General features: G+C 48.9%; 7 protein-coding genes across 7 annotated transcripts; 6 read left to right on the top strand and 1 right to left on the bottom strand.

Moving 5' to 3' along the window:
* Positions 1–7: 7 nt before the first annotated feature.
* On the top strand, positions 8–2,221 carry mdv1 (uncharacterized protein; the record flags this gene model as incomplete). The annotated part of the gene is made up of 4 exons (XM_057258167.1): positions 8–91; positions 170–764; positions 825–1,885; positions 1,946–2,221. The coding sequence occupies 4 exons, from the start codon at positions 8–10 to the stop codon at positions 2,219–2,221; spliced, it is 2,016 nt and encodes a 671-aa protein (XP_057105625.1).
* A 990-nt stretch (positions 2,222–3,211) lies between these two features.
* On the top strand, positions 3,212–5,191 carry N7479_010475 (uncharacterized protein; the record flags this gene model as incomplete). The annotated part of the gene is made up of 1 exon (XM_057258166.1): positions 3,212–5,191. One exon carries the CDS (start codon positions 3,212–3,214, stop codon positions 5,189–5,191), a length of 1,980 nt encoding a protein of 659 aa, XP_057105624.1.
* A 1,592-nt stretch (positions 5,192–6,783) lies between these two features.
* N7479_010474 (uncharacterized protein) lies at positions 6,784–9,617 on the top strand (the record flags this gene model as incomplete). Its single annotated transcript, XM_057258165.1, has 7 exons — positions 6,784–7,133; positions 7,204–7,809; positions 7,882–8,084; positions 8,348–8,687; positions 8,746–9,033; positions 9,098–9,412; positions 9,467–9,617. 7 exons carry the CDS (start codon positions 6,784–6,786, stop codon positions 9,615–9,617), a joined length of 2,253 nt encoding a protein of 750 aa, XP_057105623.1.
* Positions 9,618–9,830: 213 nt separating this feature from the next.
* On the top strand, positions 9,831–11,327 carry snf4 (AMP-activated serine/threonine-protein kinase regulatory subunit SNF4; the record flags this gene model as incomplete). The annotated part of the gene is made up of 6 exons (XM_057258164.1): positions 9,831–9,880; positions 9,911–10,037; positions 10,200–10,323; positions 10,406–10,555; positions 10,615–11,081; positions 11,145–11,327. 6 exons carry the CDS (start codon positions 9,831–9,833, stop codon positions 11,325–11,327), a joined length of 1,101 nt encoding a protein of 366 aa, XP_057105622.1.
* A 679-nt stretch (positions 11,328–12,006) lies between these two features.
* On the top strand, positions 12,007–14,155 carry N7479_010472 (uncharacterized protein; the record flags this gene model as incomplete). The annotated part of the gene is made up of 3 exons (XM_057258163.1): positions 12,007–13,036; positions 13,092–13,403; positions 13,458–14,155. The coding sequence occupies 3 exons, from the start codon at positions 12,007–12,009 to the stop codon at positions 14,153–14,155; spliced, it is 2,040 nt and encodes a 679-aa protein (XP_057105621.1).
* A 572-nt stretch (positions 14,156–14,727) lies between these two features.
* On the top strand, positions 14,728–15,705 carry atfB (bZIP transcription factor atfB; the record flags this gene model as incomplete). Its single annotated transcript, XM_057258162.1, has 1 exon — positions 14,728–15,705. The coding sequence occupies one exon, from the start codon at positions 14,728–14,730 to the stop codon at positions 15,703–15,705; it is 978 nt and encodes a 325-aa protein (XP_057105620.1).
* A 380-nt stretch (positions 15,706–16,085) lies between these two features.
* Positions 16,086–17,928, bottom strand: N7479_010470 (sugar porter family MFS transporter; the record flags this gene model as incomplete). Its single annotated transcript, XM_057258161.1, has 2 exons — positions 16,086–17,566; positions 17,655–17,928. The coding sequence occupies 2 exons, from the start codon at positions 17,926–17,928 to the stop codon at positions 16,086–16,088; spliced, it is 1,755 nt and encodes a 584-aa protein (XP_057105619.1).
* Positions 17,929–18,312: the final 384 nt, after the last annotated feature.

Genomic DNA, 18,312 nt, shown 5'->3' with positions numbered 1-18,312 from the left:
TGGTCTCATGGAGAACCAGCGCCGCGACTACTCGCCCTCGGGCCTGTCGGATATCGTCGAGGGCGATGGCCTTCTGGGCACCGGCTTAACGGTAGGCTTTTTCCAACCCTCCGATGACGCCCCTCCACCAAACTGCAGGCTGACTGGATTTCCTCTGCGGTGATTGCAGACTCGTCACATCGAGGCTTTCGGACGAAAAGTCACAACGACCGCGGGACACCTGATGGGACCGGGCGAACAGAATGCTGCCCACCTGAATAATGCTATGACCGATATCCACCGCGAGATGCGGCGACCGGCAACGCAGCGCAAGGTGTTTTCGCTAACGCAAACAACACCGACCGATCTCGTCCGCTCAAAGCTTTCGACTACCGAGATTCAGTCTCGTGCCCTATCCTACCTCCCGGATGATCTTCTCGCCAACATCCCCGAAGACAACAGCTCCTACTCCCTTTTCCAGGGCTTTCAGGCCTCCATCCCCGAAGATGAGAAAGAGAAGAAACGACACCGAAGGCGCAACTCTAAGGGAAAGCTTCTCAAGGACATTGAGAGAGGTGGTACCTTGACTGCCGGCCCGGCCGGGCTAAAGGATCAGCGCAAATCGCTGAGTCGCAAATTGGAGTTGATGGGAATCCGGAAGAACATGTGCAGCGCGGAGATCCATGAAATCGATAACAAGGTTGCCAACTTGCACAAAATGCGCAAGATTGTTCTTGATCGATTGGCCGGGTTGGAAATGGACGAAGCGGGATTGGAGCAAGAACGTGGGTTAACCTATTGAGACAAACGCGATTATGGAGAGAAAACTGATCCAGATGGAACAGTGACGGACCTCGATAATAAGTTGGAAGATCTCCCAGAGGAAGACTCACAGGACACACCAGTTGCGACGCCGCGGTCAGATAGCCAGGATTCTACTGGGTCATCGGGAGATCCAGCGATGGATGCTTCGTTCATGTCAGAATCGATTTATGAGAAGCTCCCCTCAACCTCGCGAAAAAGTCTACGACATCGATCTAATCGTATGGAATCCTCCGACCTGGTACGTGAATCACAACTGACAACAGATTTAGGGAAACGGTCGATGCCAATCCTACACGAACACTTCTCCCCTGGGTCTTTGATCAAGGAAATAGAAGCGCACACCGACATGGTCACAGCTATTGACTTTGACTATCCATTTGGTACTATGGTCAGCGCTGCACTAGATGATACTGTGAGAGTTTGGGACATGAATGTCGGACGATGCTCCGGTTTCTTGGAAGGACACAATGCCTCAGTTCGCTGTCTGCAAGTGGAGGATAACATCGTGGCCACAGGATCCATGGATGCTTCTATCAAGCTGTGGGATCTGAGCCGTGCTCGACCCACGACTCGGGACGGGCGCCTCAACAAGCACGAGCGTGATCAAGAAGAGGCAGCTATAGAGCACAACTTCCCAGTACCGCCGACCTCTAACCTTGAAGACTGCAATGTATTCTCGCTGGAAGCACACGTCGACGAGGTGACAGCGCTTCATTTCAAGGGTGACACCCTCATCTCAGGATCTGCAGACAAGACGCTCAGACAATGGGATCTGGTTAAAGGTCGCTGTGTCCAAACTCTGGACGTTTTGTGGGCATCCGCCCAGTCATCTTCGTCGATGATGGGAGACTCTGACTGGCGACCATCGGGTCGCGTGCCCGATACTTCGGCTGACTTTATTGGCGCCGTGCAGTGCTTTGATGCTGCGCTGGCATGCGGAACAGCAGATGGCATGGTCCGCCTCTGGGATTTGCGCAGTGGCCATGTCCACCGAAGTCTTGTAGGACACACGGGGCCGGTCACATGTCTCCAATTTGACGATGTGCATCTGGTCACGGGTAGTCTTGATCGGAGCATTCGGGTAAGCACTCCAACTCTTTTTTTCTCTTCTTTCTTAGCTATTGTTTCTAATTGTTCATAGATTTGGGATCTACGTATGGGCTCTATTTACGACGCTTATGCCTACGACAAGCCAATCACCGACATGATGTTCGACTCCAAACGAATTGTGGCCGCTGCCGGGGAAAATGTGGTCAAAGTCTACGATAAGGCAGATGGCAACCACTGGGACTGTGGTCCAGGTGTTGGGCTTGGCGACGATGGTCCATTCCCTGCGACCATCCAGCAGGTTCGTCTTAAAGATGGCTACCTTGTGGAGGGACGTAAAGACGGCACTATGGCTGCCTGGACGTGCTAGACATGTAAGATCTTTTAGACGGCGCATACTTGGGGTCACATTTTGCTTTCAGCCTTTTCGCGACCGTTGTATAGTATTCAATCTTCAAACTGTGTCTTAGTAGCGACCGGGCGAATCAGGGGCAGGATCATATTAGTTATTCGTATACAGCAGGAACAAAGTCCTTCAGGCAGGGAAGTAAAAAGTACTCTTGAAACAAAAATAGTGTCAAGATCGTAGCAGTCCGAGGCGTAAGGGTTGACAAAGAGATCTAACCAACAAAGACTATGGAAGTGAGACTGCTATAAAGAAAGATAGAAATACGAAAGAACATGAAATTCCATGCGGAGGATAAGATGTGCATACATATACAGCTCTAAAGTCGAGAGTTGAGATTCTTCAGTGATCTTCAGATTTGCACCCTCCACCCTTTTTCCCCATCTGGTTTTCCTCACTTCACCCAACCTCCTGAGCCTCCCCCGGATTCCTGGCAACTCAGACCCAAATTGTCGCTCTTCTTAAAATAAAGCAAGCATTCCACGACCTCTTGGGTGCATCGGCGCATCACCCTCGGAAGCTGGTAGCTGGTAGCTGCAAGTCACGTTCCCGTCGCGTCTGCGCGTCTCTCCGGGATCGCGATCTACAGGCTTCGGACATCTACACAAGGCCTTTCAGGGTCTGCATGGTTAATCTTCTGTGATAAGTCGTAAGTTTGAAATTGTTGTGGCTTTCTTTTTCCTTGCTCAATACTTTTGGCAATGGCCCTGGTCCCGTCATACTAGCACATGTTCCATTCTCATGACACCATTTCCACTTCATGTCGCATTGCATGTATGCCTTGATACATTATGTTCTGTTTCAATCATTGATTGTTATTTTCAAGGTTTCAATTTTTACATTGACCATGTCCCATTTTTGTGTTTGTTTTATCTAAACCAAAGCTAATATCTCAACTAGACACAAAACTCAAAGTATTATCTCTAAAATCCATTCTAGAGGACAGAAGTAAAGATGCCGGCCAAACGTGCTACACGCCGGGCTGGCGCGACTCCTTCACGGCCACATATGGACCCCGAATTTGAGTCCATACTCGACCGTGTACAAGGACCTATTTTGCCTAGTGTTCCAGTCCAAGCATCATTCAATTATGGTGCTACTACTACTACAGCATTACCTACACGCATGTCGGTACGGCCCAACATTGGGATTGACCAGATGGCTGGAGCAGTCGATGCCCGTCTTGAGGTTGCTCGGAGGCGAACAGCTGCTACCAAGAAGAAGAATGGCACTCAAGCACGCAAGCGTGAGCCAACACCCGACGAAGCTCAGCTTCAACAGTCGTTGCATAATGCAGCAGATGAACATTCCGATAAAACTCCTTCGCCTCCTGTTCCACATTCGGTATCTACAGACTCTAGTCCTGATGCTCAACCGCCATTGCAACGTCAGTTGTCAAACTCTCCGCTTTATCCATCGCCACTTCAGCGGATGGGGTCTCCTCGAATTAATAGTCCTCTGGATAGCTCGCCATTCCGCCACAGCTCTGTTGATAATGCCTCTGTGGTGTCTTGGGATCTGGAACGTGATATTAACGAAGATGACCTGCAAAGAACGCGACCAAGCAAACATGGACGCAACATTACAGCTCCCCCTCGACGAGTTTCTGGCCTGGCTAATGTTCCCGAAGAGGACGAAGAAGAAGACATTCAATTTGACTCAGCAATATATCATGACTTTGACCCTCAGGTCCCCAAAGAAAGCTTTTTGAGTCGATGGCTAGCAGCAGTGCGGCCCCGAAGTCGGGAGCCCCAGGTTCTCAATGAACCCCCCGCCGAGGTACGCCGAAAAAACTTGATGCAAAAGTTTGAAACAGCAATGGAGGGCAGCTACAAGAACTGGATTAGGGCTGCGTTCTATTTGCTCTTGTTTCTGAGCTTTATTTTCATGCCCCTGATCGCCGCGAAGCTTCGCGATTATCTAGATCATGGTGCTATGGATTGGGATTTCTCTTCGAATATAAGCGTCTCTAAACCGGAAGTTTTCCATAGCCTTCGGAGCCAGGTGTCAAAAATGGACGTTCAGATGTCATCCTTGTCGAACGAGCTCAGTTCTCTTCAATCAGGACAGTCGCTTTCCAACGTTCATGATTCGACGCCCACAGACCCAAGCCTCCATCGGAAACCGGTCTACAAAGTAAATTTCCTCTCGGTGGCATTGGGGGCAATGATCGACCCAGCGAAAACCTCACCAACTTTGGGCTCTAAGCAGAGCGTTCCTTTCCGAGCCCTCCTCTGGGCGAGTTCATTTGTATCCAGGCGCGCCATTCGAACACAGCAATCTCCTATGTCTGCCTTGACCACGTGGGAAGAAGTAGGCGACTGCTGGTGCAGTGCCCCTCGTAACGGAACGACCCAATTAGCTGTCCTTCTCGGCCGTGACATTGTGGCAGAAGAGTTGGTAGTTGAGCACATTCCCGTGGGCGCTTCTCTCGAACCCGAGGCGGCACCACGAACAATCGAGGTGTGGGCTCGCTTCAAAGTGAACCCCCACAGAATACCAGTCAAAGCGAAACCAACGCCGGAGGCTAGACCTGGCCGCGTTGGCTTCCTAAAACTCTTCGGAGATGCAACAGTGTCACAACCGCCACCACCATCAACCCAGGCCCCTTCGTCCCGCGAAACAGGACTTGGAGGATTCCTAATCCCTGGAATCGGTTCACTCCACGGGTTGGTGATGGATCTATTGCGTCGGAGCAACCCCTTCGATCCCCCGAGCGCGTACTCAGATGACCCTATTCTCGGACCCAACTTTTACCGCATCGGGAAAGTAGAATATGATCTCCACAGCCCTGATTACGTGCAGAAATTCAAGCTCAACACCATCGTCGACGTGTCGACTATCCGTGTGGACAAGGTCGTCTTTAGGGTGACTTCAAATTGGGGTGCCAATCACACTTGCATCTATCGATTCAAGTTACATGGGCACATCTAGGCTTGGCTACGGATATTCGGTCCTCGTTACACTTCGTTGAGCTTGATTCGTCTCTTACAATTCTCTCATGTATTTACCTCCAAAGAGACCAGGTTCTGGCTGGTCTAGAATTTGGAACAAAATGTGCTTTGCGATGATACCTTGCATAGCTGCGGCGGCGTTGGATGGTTTTTTTGGGTTAGTGGTCTACTTTTTTTTGTCTCCATATTTATCTTTTATAGTCACATCACATCATAACCATTGGGCTTTATTCCAAATTGCTTCGCTCCTGGCGCTTTGCTTTTCCAACAGCACGCTTGCCGTGCTTCTTGTGCAGGTCATGTAAGTGGGCCGGAGCACAATAGCTACGCAAGGCCTTTACGTCCAGTTGGTCTGGGTAGAAGATGATCCCTCACCTGCCACTTTTATTTCCGTGTGACTGGTGATGGTACTGGCCTCTAGGGGAGTTCCCCTTTCCTACATTACTATGTAGGTATCCACGCATGCCTGTTCCATTTAGTCTTCAATATACCACCGACGGTTGGTTGACCTAGAATCACTATCACACCTCGGAAGTCCTGTTTTGCCCTGCCCTGTTGGCTGCCAATTTAGATTCATATCCTTGTAGGCTTATGAATAGTAGGTGGTCACTATAGTTTCGTCTGTTCTCGTCACCAACAACCTCTTCTAATGATAATTCAATACGTTATCCAACATATCCATTGAAAATTCCTCTCGAACTTTATAGTCCAATGATTCTTAACAGTCTATTTGTTCGCATTGCCTTGCGTGAATGGCCATGTACATATGGCTTTGATTAACATAAGGCCAACCTCTACTAATGAGGGTCCAATACATCGTCTAATAACTCTATCCTAATAATTCTCGCATACCATCACCACGGTAGGTGTATGGATAGGTACATATATATCTGGGTAAGGTAATACTAGTTCCAGGCAGTATCTCAGTGAATGGCGTTATATATGATGTTGGCTAATATAATGCGAGGCAATACTAGATGGCTCTTACCAACTTGCCGAGAGTCGCCCCTTCCTACTTTCTCCATTCACAACAGCGGATCTCTTCATAATCACATCTTACATATTTCTGATAATATATCCCTAGAGGTATTTTTGGGTGCGTGGCGCCTGGTAAAGGACGACTCTGTAGTCTCCAGGCTCTGTAATCCTTCTAGTATAGGGCAAAGTGTGTTGCTTGTCAGGCTCCTATGGGAAATATTCAGATAATTGGGAACATTGAGTCATGTCTTATTTCTGTTTTCTTGTAGGTTCTCGGTATTAGCGCTTTCTCCCGTCCACCTATTTGTTACAAAATCATATCTCGCAAGTTATAGTCCAACCAACACTAGAAACAGAGGTAACCGAAACAGTTGGATTAGACTACTGACAAAGTGGATGTGAACTCGCCACGCAAATGTGATAGAAATTTTGATGCACTAATTACTATTATATGTCAAGGAAGTGCTTCCTGGATGATGTGTTTCGACGTGTATAAATATGGAGCTAGATCCTGAGAAGATTCTTGTCATTCAACCCAGATTCCAGACTCACAATTCCTTCAAGGCTTAGTTCAACTACTATCATCATATCATCATGCCTGGAGTGCGCGCAGAGCTCTGGGATTTGGTACCCATTTTGACCAAGGACTTGTTGAAGACATCGATTGAACTGGGAAATCAGCCCGGCCGTCAATTGGTGACGATGAAAAGGGAAGCTGCAATAAAGCTTCTCGATGAATGGCATAAAGCTGATCTGCCATATTTCACCATCGAGGCCCTCCAAGACCTCGAAAAGCAGCTGGAGCCCCTACATCTCCCTAATGTCAACACAGGTGAAGTCAGCCTGGCGGCCCTCACCGGCACCATTTTCAAAGGCGAAATGAATTTGGGGCATTGCTTCGTCTCGAAACTTTATGAAAGTAAGGTTGAAACGAAAATGATCAAGTAAGTTATCCACCCTATGTTTGATTTATCTACTGGTGGATTCGTTATAACGAGAGCTGATACCATGTAGCTTGCGTTTTGTTATAGAGTACAATCATCCAGCAAGGCTGATGGATAGCATTACGCTAGCATACAAAGAAGGAGCAGATGTTCCAGTTATGAATCTCATGCCCTTTCAAATGGCGCACGAGGTGTTCGAGTGCCACAACTTGGAAGAGCCCTCAAGCTGTAAGATTGCGGGCGACGCTTTCAAAAATGAGAGACAGGCCTGGGAAAAAACTGAGACATGCAGGAAACTTCCAGTGACTTTGTCAAGAGCCCTTGGTCACGAGATCAACAGCATCGTCGGTTTTTCTTGTGGTAGTCTGTCCCTGCCAGGAAGATCCAAAGCTGCCTTCCAGCACGCGTTGCTGGTTACCATAAAGGACTGGCTGATAGAGCAAGGCAATGGCAAGAAGCCCTCCTGCTATCTGCAGGATCCAGAATACACCGACGTCGATAAAGAAATCCTCCACAGTGTCGATTTCGATGTGGTTCACGACCCGACCGGCTTTCTCAAAGTCAATGACAAGTCAGTTGTGCTATCCATAGGATCTGATGCACCTACCAAGCAGATCATCGCGGATATCGCTAGACCTGCTATTGTAATTTGGGTGCGCCACCAAGGAGATGGCCTGTGAGTGTTTTCTTCACCTGTTTAATGTGTCCTTTGGCTGTTAATTCCAAAGCTAACATGAACTTTCGCTAGCCTTGACTATGACTCATCCCGTGTTATGAACATGATGAAGGATTACGACATGTATGAGCTTGGTGATGCACCGCAGTTTCGAAAGGCTGTGATCTATATCAGGAAGCCTGTTCTCAGAGCCAGGGTTGCGGAAAGTGTATTGGCTACCAGAAAAAGTGCTATTCTGAAGGGTCTTACGATAAACCTCAAGCATACCCCCATTCGTACCTGATGTAGGTAGTGCTAGTAGCTAGTTAGTCTTGAAACATGTCATTTCTTTTGTTCTTTCAGTATTTTATCTCCGAATTAATATGTATTAGGATTACTGTTGACCAAGTAGCCGTGCCCCGCACATGTGATATGTAGGCGCAAGCGTGATGGACGCGCTGGCTTATTAGGCGCCAGCCCCGGTGACTCTATTACAAGTACCCGTGGACTGCCCCAAAATAAATCAACTTCTTTCTAACCCGTGGACCTTGGAACTTAGTCGATAACATGGATGAGACAAGTAGTTTAGGGCCCACCGTGACAGAAGGAATCTCGCGGCTAGGGCTTGCATACAGTTGCACTCATTGTCGCTTGGTTGAACCTAGGGAAAAACAAACCCTGGAGAAGGCGAAACAAATAATCGACAAACTCTATGCATCCGGAGTGCCATTTTTCACTAAGAAGTTAATACAGGATATGTGGGATCAGATCAAGCGAGAATCAGCCGACAAAATATTTACCAAAGACATAACCGGCGCGGTTGTTGAATGCGATGTGGAGATGGGTAAGGTTCAGAAGGTTCGAGAATGGGAGGATGATACGGAATGGGCATATGTGTGGTGGGTAGATGCCGTTAATGCCTATACATATGCTATGGTGAGAACTGATACCATCCAGCAAGGAGCTAGTCCTCAATTACGAGTGTCGAGCATCTCTCAGGAACAATATTGATGATCACAGATTAAAACACTGGAAACCCTGCTCGATTAGCATCCAGCATCGGATATACGAATGGGACAGTGAGGCCAAGACAATTATCCCACAGCGTGCTCCTATTGCCCATGAAATGGTCACAAAAACCTTCCAAGATAAGGCACAAAAATGGAAAGACAGCCCAGCCTGTGAAAAGCTCACGACGATTCTGTCATCGTCTGCAAAGAATCATGAAATTGATAAGGTCATCGGGTTTGCTCTTGGCACGATGTCCTGCGAATGTTTCAATGAGGATGGCAGTCTGAATACTAGGTAGGGCTGGGTGGCGATCTGCATCTCAGCATGCGCTCCTCGTTACCATGACAGAATGGCTTAATGGAAGAGACCACAAACAGAAAGTCTTAAGTTACTCACAGGACCCAGTTTACACCGAAGTAGACAAGAGGATTCTGGACGAGGCCGGTATCGAGGTGATTGAAGATCCACGTGGTTGGCTCGAGGTAGACGAGCAATCGATTGTACTCTCGATAGCACCGAATGTGCCTACCAAGGAGATTATTACGGACATTGCTCGACCGGCAGTTATTATTTGGGATCGAGTGAAGTTCAACGATGGACTTGATGAGAGGTTGTGAGTATCAGATCATCTTCTACATTCATCCATTCAATATGCTAACCTCATTAGAACTGATCCTGATTCCTCCCGGATCAGAGCAATGTTAGAGGGATATGAGCTACATGAATTTGGCGCTGATGATGAGATGTTCTCGGATATCGTGCTCTATATTCGGAATTCAGTTGCAGCCCCAATTCCCTCAGATGGAAGATTTTCCTAGAGGCGAGGGTATACAAAATTCATGCCTGATTTCTGCCCGAAGAACTAGGTGTCATCCCGGGTATATATCCATATCGTATACAATCAAACAAGGATTATTTGAATGTTCCCGTATAGTCCGCGTACTTGCAGCTCCCCCTCATTTAGAGAGAAATTAATTAATAGAATAGGATAATCTGATATGAAATGGAAAAACTAAGAAATAAATTATTCCATGACTTTAATCTCCTTTTTGATCTCTAATCTCCTTAATTTCAAAGTTGCGTAGGATATCCACCCCCCACATATCGAAAGGCGGAAGACCCTCGACTCGGGACCTTCATCTCTGGTCACGCGCCTTTCGTGCAGCCCATCCTCGTACCTACGCCCCCCCCCAATGGCCTCCGAGCGAGCGATCGATCGGGAAGAGCGACAGGGCCTTGTAAGTCTTTTCACTTTTGCTTTTTCAAGGAGGGGGGAACCCAACCCCTCTTTATATCTGACGTTGGACACTATGGGGATCGGAATTGTGAACGTGTTTCGGCATGGGTTCACCAGTCACCAGATCACCTGGGAATATCCAGATCTTGACTAACGCAAACAGCGTGCCATTCGCGATTTCCTCAAGGCCCGAAACTCCTACGATGTCCTGCCGCTCAGCTTCCGACTCATCATCTTCGATACCTCGCTTTCCGTCAAGGAGAGTCTGAACATTCTGATTCAAAACGGTACGTTTTCGCGATTATCCTCCTTTTTCTACAAAATTGTTGAACTCCAGCTGACTGCGAACCCGTGAATCGGGAGGTACAGGCATCGTTTCAGCTCCGTTGTGGGACTCCAAAGCCTCCAAATTCGCAGGTCTTCTGACCACCTCCGACTACATCAATGTCATCCAATACTATTTCCAGAACCCCGCCGCCCTGGACCAGATCGATCAATTCCGCCTGGACAGTTTGCGAGGTGCGTTGGACCATGTCGCCGCATTCCTGCAGGTACACCCGGCTAACGGGAATATACAGATGTCGAAAAAGCGCTAGGTGTGGCGCCACCGGAGACCGTCTCCATCGACCCAGAGCGCCCTCTTTATGATGCTTGTCGCCGCATGTTGGAATCGCGCGCCCGCCGTATCCCTCTCGTTACTAGCGATAGCCAGACCGAGCGGCCCCACGTTCTTAGCGTCATCACGCAATACCGTATCTTGAAATTCGTCGCCGTCAATGTTCCCGATACGCAGCAGTTGCGCCGCCCGCTGGGTGAACTTTTGCTTGGATCATATGACAATGTTGCTACGGCTTCGATGGATACACCAGTTATTGATGTTATCCATATTTTGGTCGAGCGCAGCATATCCAGTGTACCTATCGTGAACTCGGAAGGCGTGGTGTATAATGTATTCGAGTCGGTAGATGTTATTACGTTGATTAAGGGTGGTTTCTACGATGATTTGAGTCTCACAGTTGGGGAAGCATTGAAGAAACGTTCTCCGGTATGGGACCTCCTTTCCTAGTGATATCAGTGATATCAATTCCGATACTTACGTTCTGTGCAGGGTTTCCCGGGTATCTACACATGTTCATTGAATGATGGACTGGATACTATCTTTGATACTATCCGCAAATCTCGAGTGCACCGTCTCGTTGTCGTGGATGAGCACTTCAAGCTCAAGGGCGTTCTGACTTTGAGTGATATCCTGCATTACATTCTCCTCGAGGGAGAGAATGAGGAAGCATGATGTTGGAGTTAAAACTCGTGGTTTTTCCCATACATATTCAGTTTGCATGGTTCCGGCGTTTTGATCTGCCCTTGTCCCGAGGGAAACCTCGAAAGACGAAGATAACATATGAATTGCCCGAGAGCACATGGGCCCGGCGAGGCCATGGCTGCTCCAGGCTATTATTTGGGCTTTACGAATGTACAGAGGTAATGACATGGTTTCCAAAACCGCTCTTGTTTTTTTATTGCCGAGCACTGGCACAGAAATAGACTTGGAAGATTTGAATGCCAATTTGAATCCTTGGTTATACATCCTTGGTTATACATAGAAAAGGTCGTCTGCACAGTTTCTGCTTTTTATTACCTTCGTATATATCTAAATAGATAGCTCAAAGGACGTCGTGTCCAAGAATATCCAAAACACATCCAAGTGTTCTTTTGTATAACGTCCCTCATATATATCAAGTCCCAAATATCATCGCCAAATATACGTTGTTAAGAACATACATAGGCTACGTGGCTAATTAGTCTTGTTATCTTAATTATTTGGCTTTCAAAGGTCGTTGTTAAGATGTAGCTTCCTCATCTCAGCTCCTTCCTCCAGGACAAGACCTTGTCCAAGTTCACAACACGGGCCCTGTCCTAGTCCTTACTTCATCATCATCTCTTCCTCTCGTATACATTATCCAAACGTAATAATGCGGCGTCTTAAAACTGTGTTCCGATCTAGATCTGATACGCCTGACCCCTCATCATCTCGTGCTGTCTGGCAACGACGACGTCCAACCTCCGAAGGAGACCCATTGAAATCTCAGCCAGCAGCCACCTCGAATGAATTACCATGCGATGAGCCTACCGAAGCGGGAACTGCCAGCACTGATGCGAACAAGCCACCTTCATCGGCTGCAGCCCCCGTTGACAATGCCGAAACAGGGTCGAATGTCCACACCCAAGACACTGGCGAACTTCCTCGGTCCAAGAATAGCACCAGACGTCTGAAGAAAATGTATGCTCGTTTGCGCGGTACCTTATCCCATGAAGATGATCCCGTCACAGACACACAGCCTCAAACTACGGGGGAGGGTAGCCGTACATCGAGGCCGAGCTCCATACCTTTGTCCTCTAATCCATTTGAGCCAGATACTGCCGCGGAGCCGTCCACCTCAGCTGGAAAGTCTGTCAGGTTCGATGACCCGAAAGACCGGCGGAAGGCCAGCGGTCAGACAACTCGTTCTCAGGATTCCAGCCAGACTGAGGATACTGTCTGTCGAGACCCTGCCCGGCACATCGGGATGCCTATTCAAGAACCACCTTTGGAGGAATGGGGATGGCCGGGACTGATGTTGTATGACCCCGAGAGTACCCACCTTCAAACTCAGACTCAGAGCCATACTCATACTCAAGAGGCTTCGGACCCGTTCTCAGATGGGAAGGCCGCCGACGTCCGACCAGTAAAACCGGGAAATTCGAGGCATAGTGCAGGCACGAGCCGAGAGGAATCGAGGGCTTCGGAAGGGACACTGGAGCCTATTGCTGAGACTGATTTTGACACAATCGAACCAGCTCCCGAACCCGCTCAGCCTGAAGGTCTGGACGCTCAAAGGGCAAGCTCGGCGAACAGCCAAACCAGTTGGAGTACACTTGACTCGCCCAAGGCTATCTTGGCCTTCAACCAGATGGCATCTCAGTTTGGTATTCCGATTGCCATTCCAGTTGATGACACTCCACGTAAGTTTTTTTTTTGTTTTTGCTTGTGAATATATTGCCACTGACTAGACCCTAGCAGCAGAGGGCAATCCTGCTGAGGAACAAAGCGCTAGTCGTCGTGGACTTGGATTGTTGGGTAAAGTTCGCAAGGTGCGATCTAGTTTGGCTCCCGACACAACTCCTTTGGCACCAGCTCCTAAACTGCGACGAATGAAAACATTCGCGAATCTGCGCCGTCCTGTTCCGATGACTTTGTTGCAAGGAAGATCGATCGAGACTTTGGCCCGTCTTGGAGGACATGGCTATCTTATGTTGACAGACTTGGCCCCCTGTCCCGTGCAGCTGCCCGCGTACATTGTAGCGACGCTAATGTTTCTGCATAAATATGGTTGGTGGCGACTTTCCTTTTACGTCATGACATGACTGACTCGGGTTCCTGCAGCTCTTGACACTCCCGAGATCTTTATCCAGTCCGGCGATCTGAAAGCTGCCATTCGCTTGTATGACCATTTTGCTAGCCAGGTGCTCGATGCCGAGAAAGATGAAACTAAGATTTCCCTTACGATGCGTGTGGTTGCCATGCCTCAGCTCCGTGAAGACTCGGCGCCCGTGTTGAGTGTGGCCTGGGCCTTAAAGGCCGTGTTGGCGGGTCTTCCAAACGGGATCCTCGGGAGTGTCCGGCTCTACCAAATTCTCAGGGCGATGTACTATCACTCCATTCCAGATAAATCCCATCTGCTCTGTGTGCCAGATTGTATTTCTGAGGCGAGCCCAACGACTGCCGTCCGAGTGCAGCTTATGTGCCTTGCGCTCATTGCCCTTGCGCCCGAAATGCAGCGGGATCTTATCTGTGCGGTATTTGGCTTACTTTCCTTACTGGTGAATGCGGAGACCAATGTCCAGGAGCAGCCCGGGATGGAGCTCCGTGATCCAGTGGCGAGTCCAAACTTCCACGAGTTGGTGCGGGTGTTTGGACCGCTCCTCCTCGGGTCCAGGGGGCAAGAGAACCGAGATGGAACAGAAGTGGAACAAGAGATTGATGATCAACGTGTGGCGGGACTACTGCTCAATAATTGGCATTACATACATCGACAGTTGCGACACTGGACAAGTGGACGGTATGTGATGGGTAGGGAATAACAAAGGAGTTGTGTTTCATTAGAGACCACTCTGATTGGACTATTCTAGAAGCTGTATACTTCCAGGGATTTCCCAACCCTGTTTTTTTTTTCCAAGGATTTCCTTGACGGTTTTGAATCCTGTTGGATACCATTCTTCCTTGTTTTTTTTTTCCTACTTTTTATCTTTGTCTTTATTATTTAGTGGGGGGATTATTGTCTTGGTATGGAGGGGGTCTAGGTCTTGAAGGGTCTGAACAGAGGGGGGTTTTTAGAAATCCAATCATTCTTTTTAATCAACCCTTTCTAACATTCCTCTCTTCTCTTTTCCATGGTGACACCAAAGAAAAACATCTAACAGTGCCATTCGCCCGGATCTTCTGGACCGCAGGAAGTCTTGTCCGACCGTGGCTCCAACCAGGTCGACCTCCATCTGGACCTTCTTCAGGCACCGACCAAATCCATCAGAAACAAAGAGACCTTTCTTTCCCTTCTGTTTAGGGTTATTAGGGCAAGACTTGTCTTAGCTTCCTACTTTTCTCTTAAGGGAAATAACTTTCTCTCTAAAGCTTCTCACCAAAGATTCCTCTTGACATGTCTAACCTCAAATCTGCAATGCCGTCAGGTCTACCATCAGGGTTACCTCCAGGCCTTACAGATATAAACCTCGGTCCATCACCATTCACATCTTTTTCAGGCGATTTCCTAGGCCTCCCTATTCCAGACGACGATCAGCTCTGGGCCCTAAGCCCCATCTCACCAATGGCGACAGCCTGGGATAAATCAGATTCGGCGGCCTTCGCCAACTCCGCTCTCGAACGAGACCTCAAAAACGCCCAGGTCAGAAATGGCCAACCAACACCACCTCCATACGATGACCAAACCCGCGACCATCTATCGGGTCTCGACATGATGGAAACAGCCTCCAAACGAAGGCGCGTCCGCGAGTACAAAACCGCAGCCGCAAGTCTCAGCCCGGACCTAGACGATGCCCCGCACGAACGCGCAAAACGCGCAAAGTTCCTAGAGAGAAACCGTCTCGCAGCAAGCAAATGTCGCCAAAAAAAGAAAGAACATACTCAGAAACTCGAGTTTGATTTCAAGGAACAGTCCGAGAAAAAAGAACAGCTTGTTGCGGAAATCGCACGGCTGCGCTCTGAGATCCTAGGGCTCAAGAATGAGGTGCTGAAACATGCGCAGTGTGGCGACGAGCCAATCAAACTGCATCTCGCGCAGATGGTCAAGAAAATCACTGACAAAGATGGTGGTGCCCCATCTGCGGGTGTGCCGGAAGAGTCGCCTGTGAGAATTCCCAATAATAATCCATCCGTCTCCCCGCTCGAACCCACCCCGGCTCCTCCGGTTACCGCGGCTGTGCCTGTTTCGGCGCCCGCACCGACGGCGATGTCGTTTGGGTTTGATGATCCGCTGCAACTTGAGCCTGCTGCGGCGGCGGCGGCCGAGGCCTTTGAGCAGCAGATGCGGCGCGAGAGTGAGGCTTCGCTTGTATCGGAGGGGTCGTATTCCTTCTCGGCGGAGGATACTTCCTTTGATGATTTGATCAATGTGTGAGAGTGAACAGCGTGTTGATTGTTATGCGATAACGACTTTTCTTTTTTACGTGGAGGTAATGGGGCAGCAGGTCTGTCTGGCGTTAAATGTGGGATTTTTGAAAGCTTTCTGTTGAATTGCGATCCAGTGTGGGAACTGGAGGGTGTCTGGCGTTTGTGATTCCGATTCGAGGAAACGGAAGCTTTTATTTGATATTACTGTTTTCTCGAGATTCTAGCTACCTCGAGGGCCATTGGCTAGGTGGATTTTGTTGCTGAAGGCAATTGCCTGGGATGTATCTTCTATACAATAACATGGCAGATGGAAATGAAATTGTTTCTATCGATATGCTGTTTTCATACTTTATGTGGTAGTCTAGGATTTACTCATATAGCCTAAATTCAAGACCATCCAGTGGTCGACTCGACATGCGCAGTCCGATGCTTGGACGCCGATTTGGCATCCATACATGTATCATCAACCTGCGCATGATACCTTTCAGCAGGTACATGCGATCCAGCACCACTATCCAAAGCGGGATCCTTCCCATGCTCAGCATCTGAATTAACCCCATCGAACATCCAATTAATCTCCTCGAGAGACTTGCCCGCCGTCTCCTTCAGACAGAAGTAAGTAAAGCCGACAATCGCCACATCCAGCAGCCCAAAGAGCAAGAACGTACCCCACCCAAGGCTTTGCTGGATATACGGCGTCGAGAAACTCCAAACAAAATTAAAAAGCCACTGCGACCCAACAGCAAATGCAACACCAGGCTCGCGAATGCGCGTAGGGAAGATCTCACTTGCGCACGGCCACGGCAACGGACCCCAGCTGAAGTTATAAGCGATGATATCGAGATATATCAGCGCGACCGTAGCAATCCCCGAGGAAGTAACCGTCCCATCCCCAGGCTGCGGATAAAGCTTTATAACGATCGCAGTGGAAATCATACAAACCGCCATGCAAGCCGCACCACCCGCCAACAACGGCCGTCTCCCAAAGCGATCCGACAAAAACACCACAAAAATCAAACAAGCAACGACCTTAATCGCGCCGAAAATCCCCGTTATTAAAAGCGTCCTATCGCCATCCCCAACAAGCAACTCGAAGAACTGTGGTCCAAAATACGCCAACGCAGTCGATCCAGTCGACTGCTGCGCAAGAAATAACCCACCCGCAATCCCCATCCTCTTCAAATTACCCCTCTCAACTAACTCCAACATCCCAAATCCATCCTTCGCATCCCTCTCCTCCTCAAGTCCCCGTCTCATCCCCTCAAACTCCGTCCTAACCCCCTCCCCCTCCCCACCCCGAATCCAAACAAGACTATCCCACGCCTCCCCCTCCCGACCCACCGAGAGTAACCACCGCACACTCTCCTTCACACCCACCATCCCCACACCCATCAAAACACCAGGCACAAGCTGCAGTCCAACGGGAATCTGCCATTGTCGCGCACCACTATCCTGCATCCCCTTAACGCCATAATCAACCCAGTACGAAATCAGGATCCCGACCGTGTACGTGAGCTGATAACAGCTCCCCAATCGACCGCGGATTTCCTTTGGACTCATCTCCGTCATGTAGATTGGTATGACGGTTGCGGAACCGCCGATGCCGAGTCCGCAGATCACGCGGCCGAGGTAGAAGACGGGGAGGGAATGGGAGTCGATGGTTTCGAGGATTACGCCGAGGGAAAAGATGGTGGAGCATAGGATCATGGCGAGGCGTCGGCCGTAGAGGTTTGTTAGAGGCCATATTAGGAAACACCCGGTGAAGGCGCCGAATTGTTGGATTCCGACGGCGAGGGCGCTTGTGTGCGTTTTGGAAGAGGGGGGAATGGGGAAGGAGGTGGTGAAGGAGGGAAAGGTTAGGACGCCGCCTGGGGTTGTTAGTTGGATTGGTATGATTGCTGGGTTGGAGAGATAGGTAGGTTGGATGTAGTGTAGTGTTGATGTAGTGTTGCTCACCAATTACCCCCGAGTCATAACCAAACAAAGCTCCGCCGCTGCAGAGCACGAGAGCAAACCAGTATATGCGCCAGTGAGGTTTTGATGGTGGTTCTTCCATTGTAGCTGTGTTGGGAGTATCAGGTTGTGGTGTTTGAGGGAGCGGTGAGTAGGAGGTTATGGTTGAGTTCCACCATGTATGAAGAGTGTTGTAGCATTTGGAGAACGGGGATGTGGGGTTATGTGTATATGTACTGGTGAGAGGTATGGAGGATATAGGGATGACATTAGGCATGATCTAGAAAAGTATTGAATTAAATTTGTCAAAGCGAAAGAAGGAATGTAGGTCGGTTATTGGGACTATTGGGAATAGTTCGAAAGAGATGAAGTGTGATATCCCTAGACACCTGCAGATCGATAGATTATGTCACAAATCGCGCGCGACATTAGATCTGCATTCCAACATCTTTGTATGCTTCTATACTTCTTGTTCTTATATACGCCCATACTTCTTAATTGCGTGATTCTAATGTCATTGGCTCATTCTCTTAGTCCCTGATTTATGTGGGCCTCCCCGCATTCCTGCCGATGGCCGATGGCCGAGTGGCGATCATATACAATGCGTGCGTATGTATGATGATTGCAGGGATCTGCGAGATCTGATATAACCATTGACGCA

Source organism: Penicillium vulpinum (assembly GCF_028829585.1).
Source record: "Penicillium vulpinum strain IBT 29486 chromosome Unknown utg000004l_segment0_segment0, whole genome shotgun sequence".
Lineage (NCBI taxonomy): Eukaryota > Fungi > Ascomycota > Eurotiomycetes > Eurotiales > Aspergillaceae > Penicillium > Penicillium vulpinum.
Note: the sequence above shows the minus strand (reverse complement) of the source record. Positions and strands in the feature narration are given on the sequence as shown.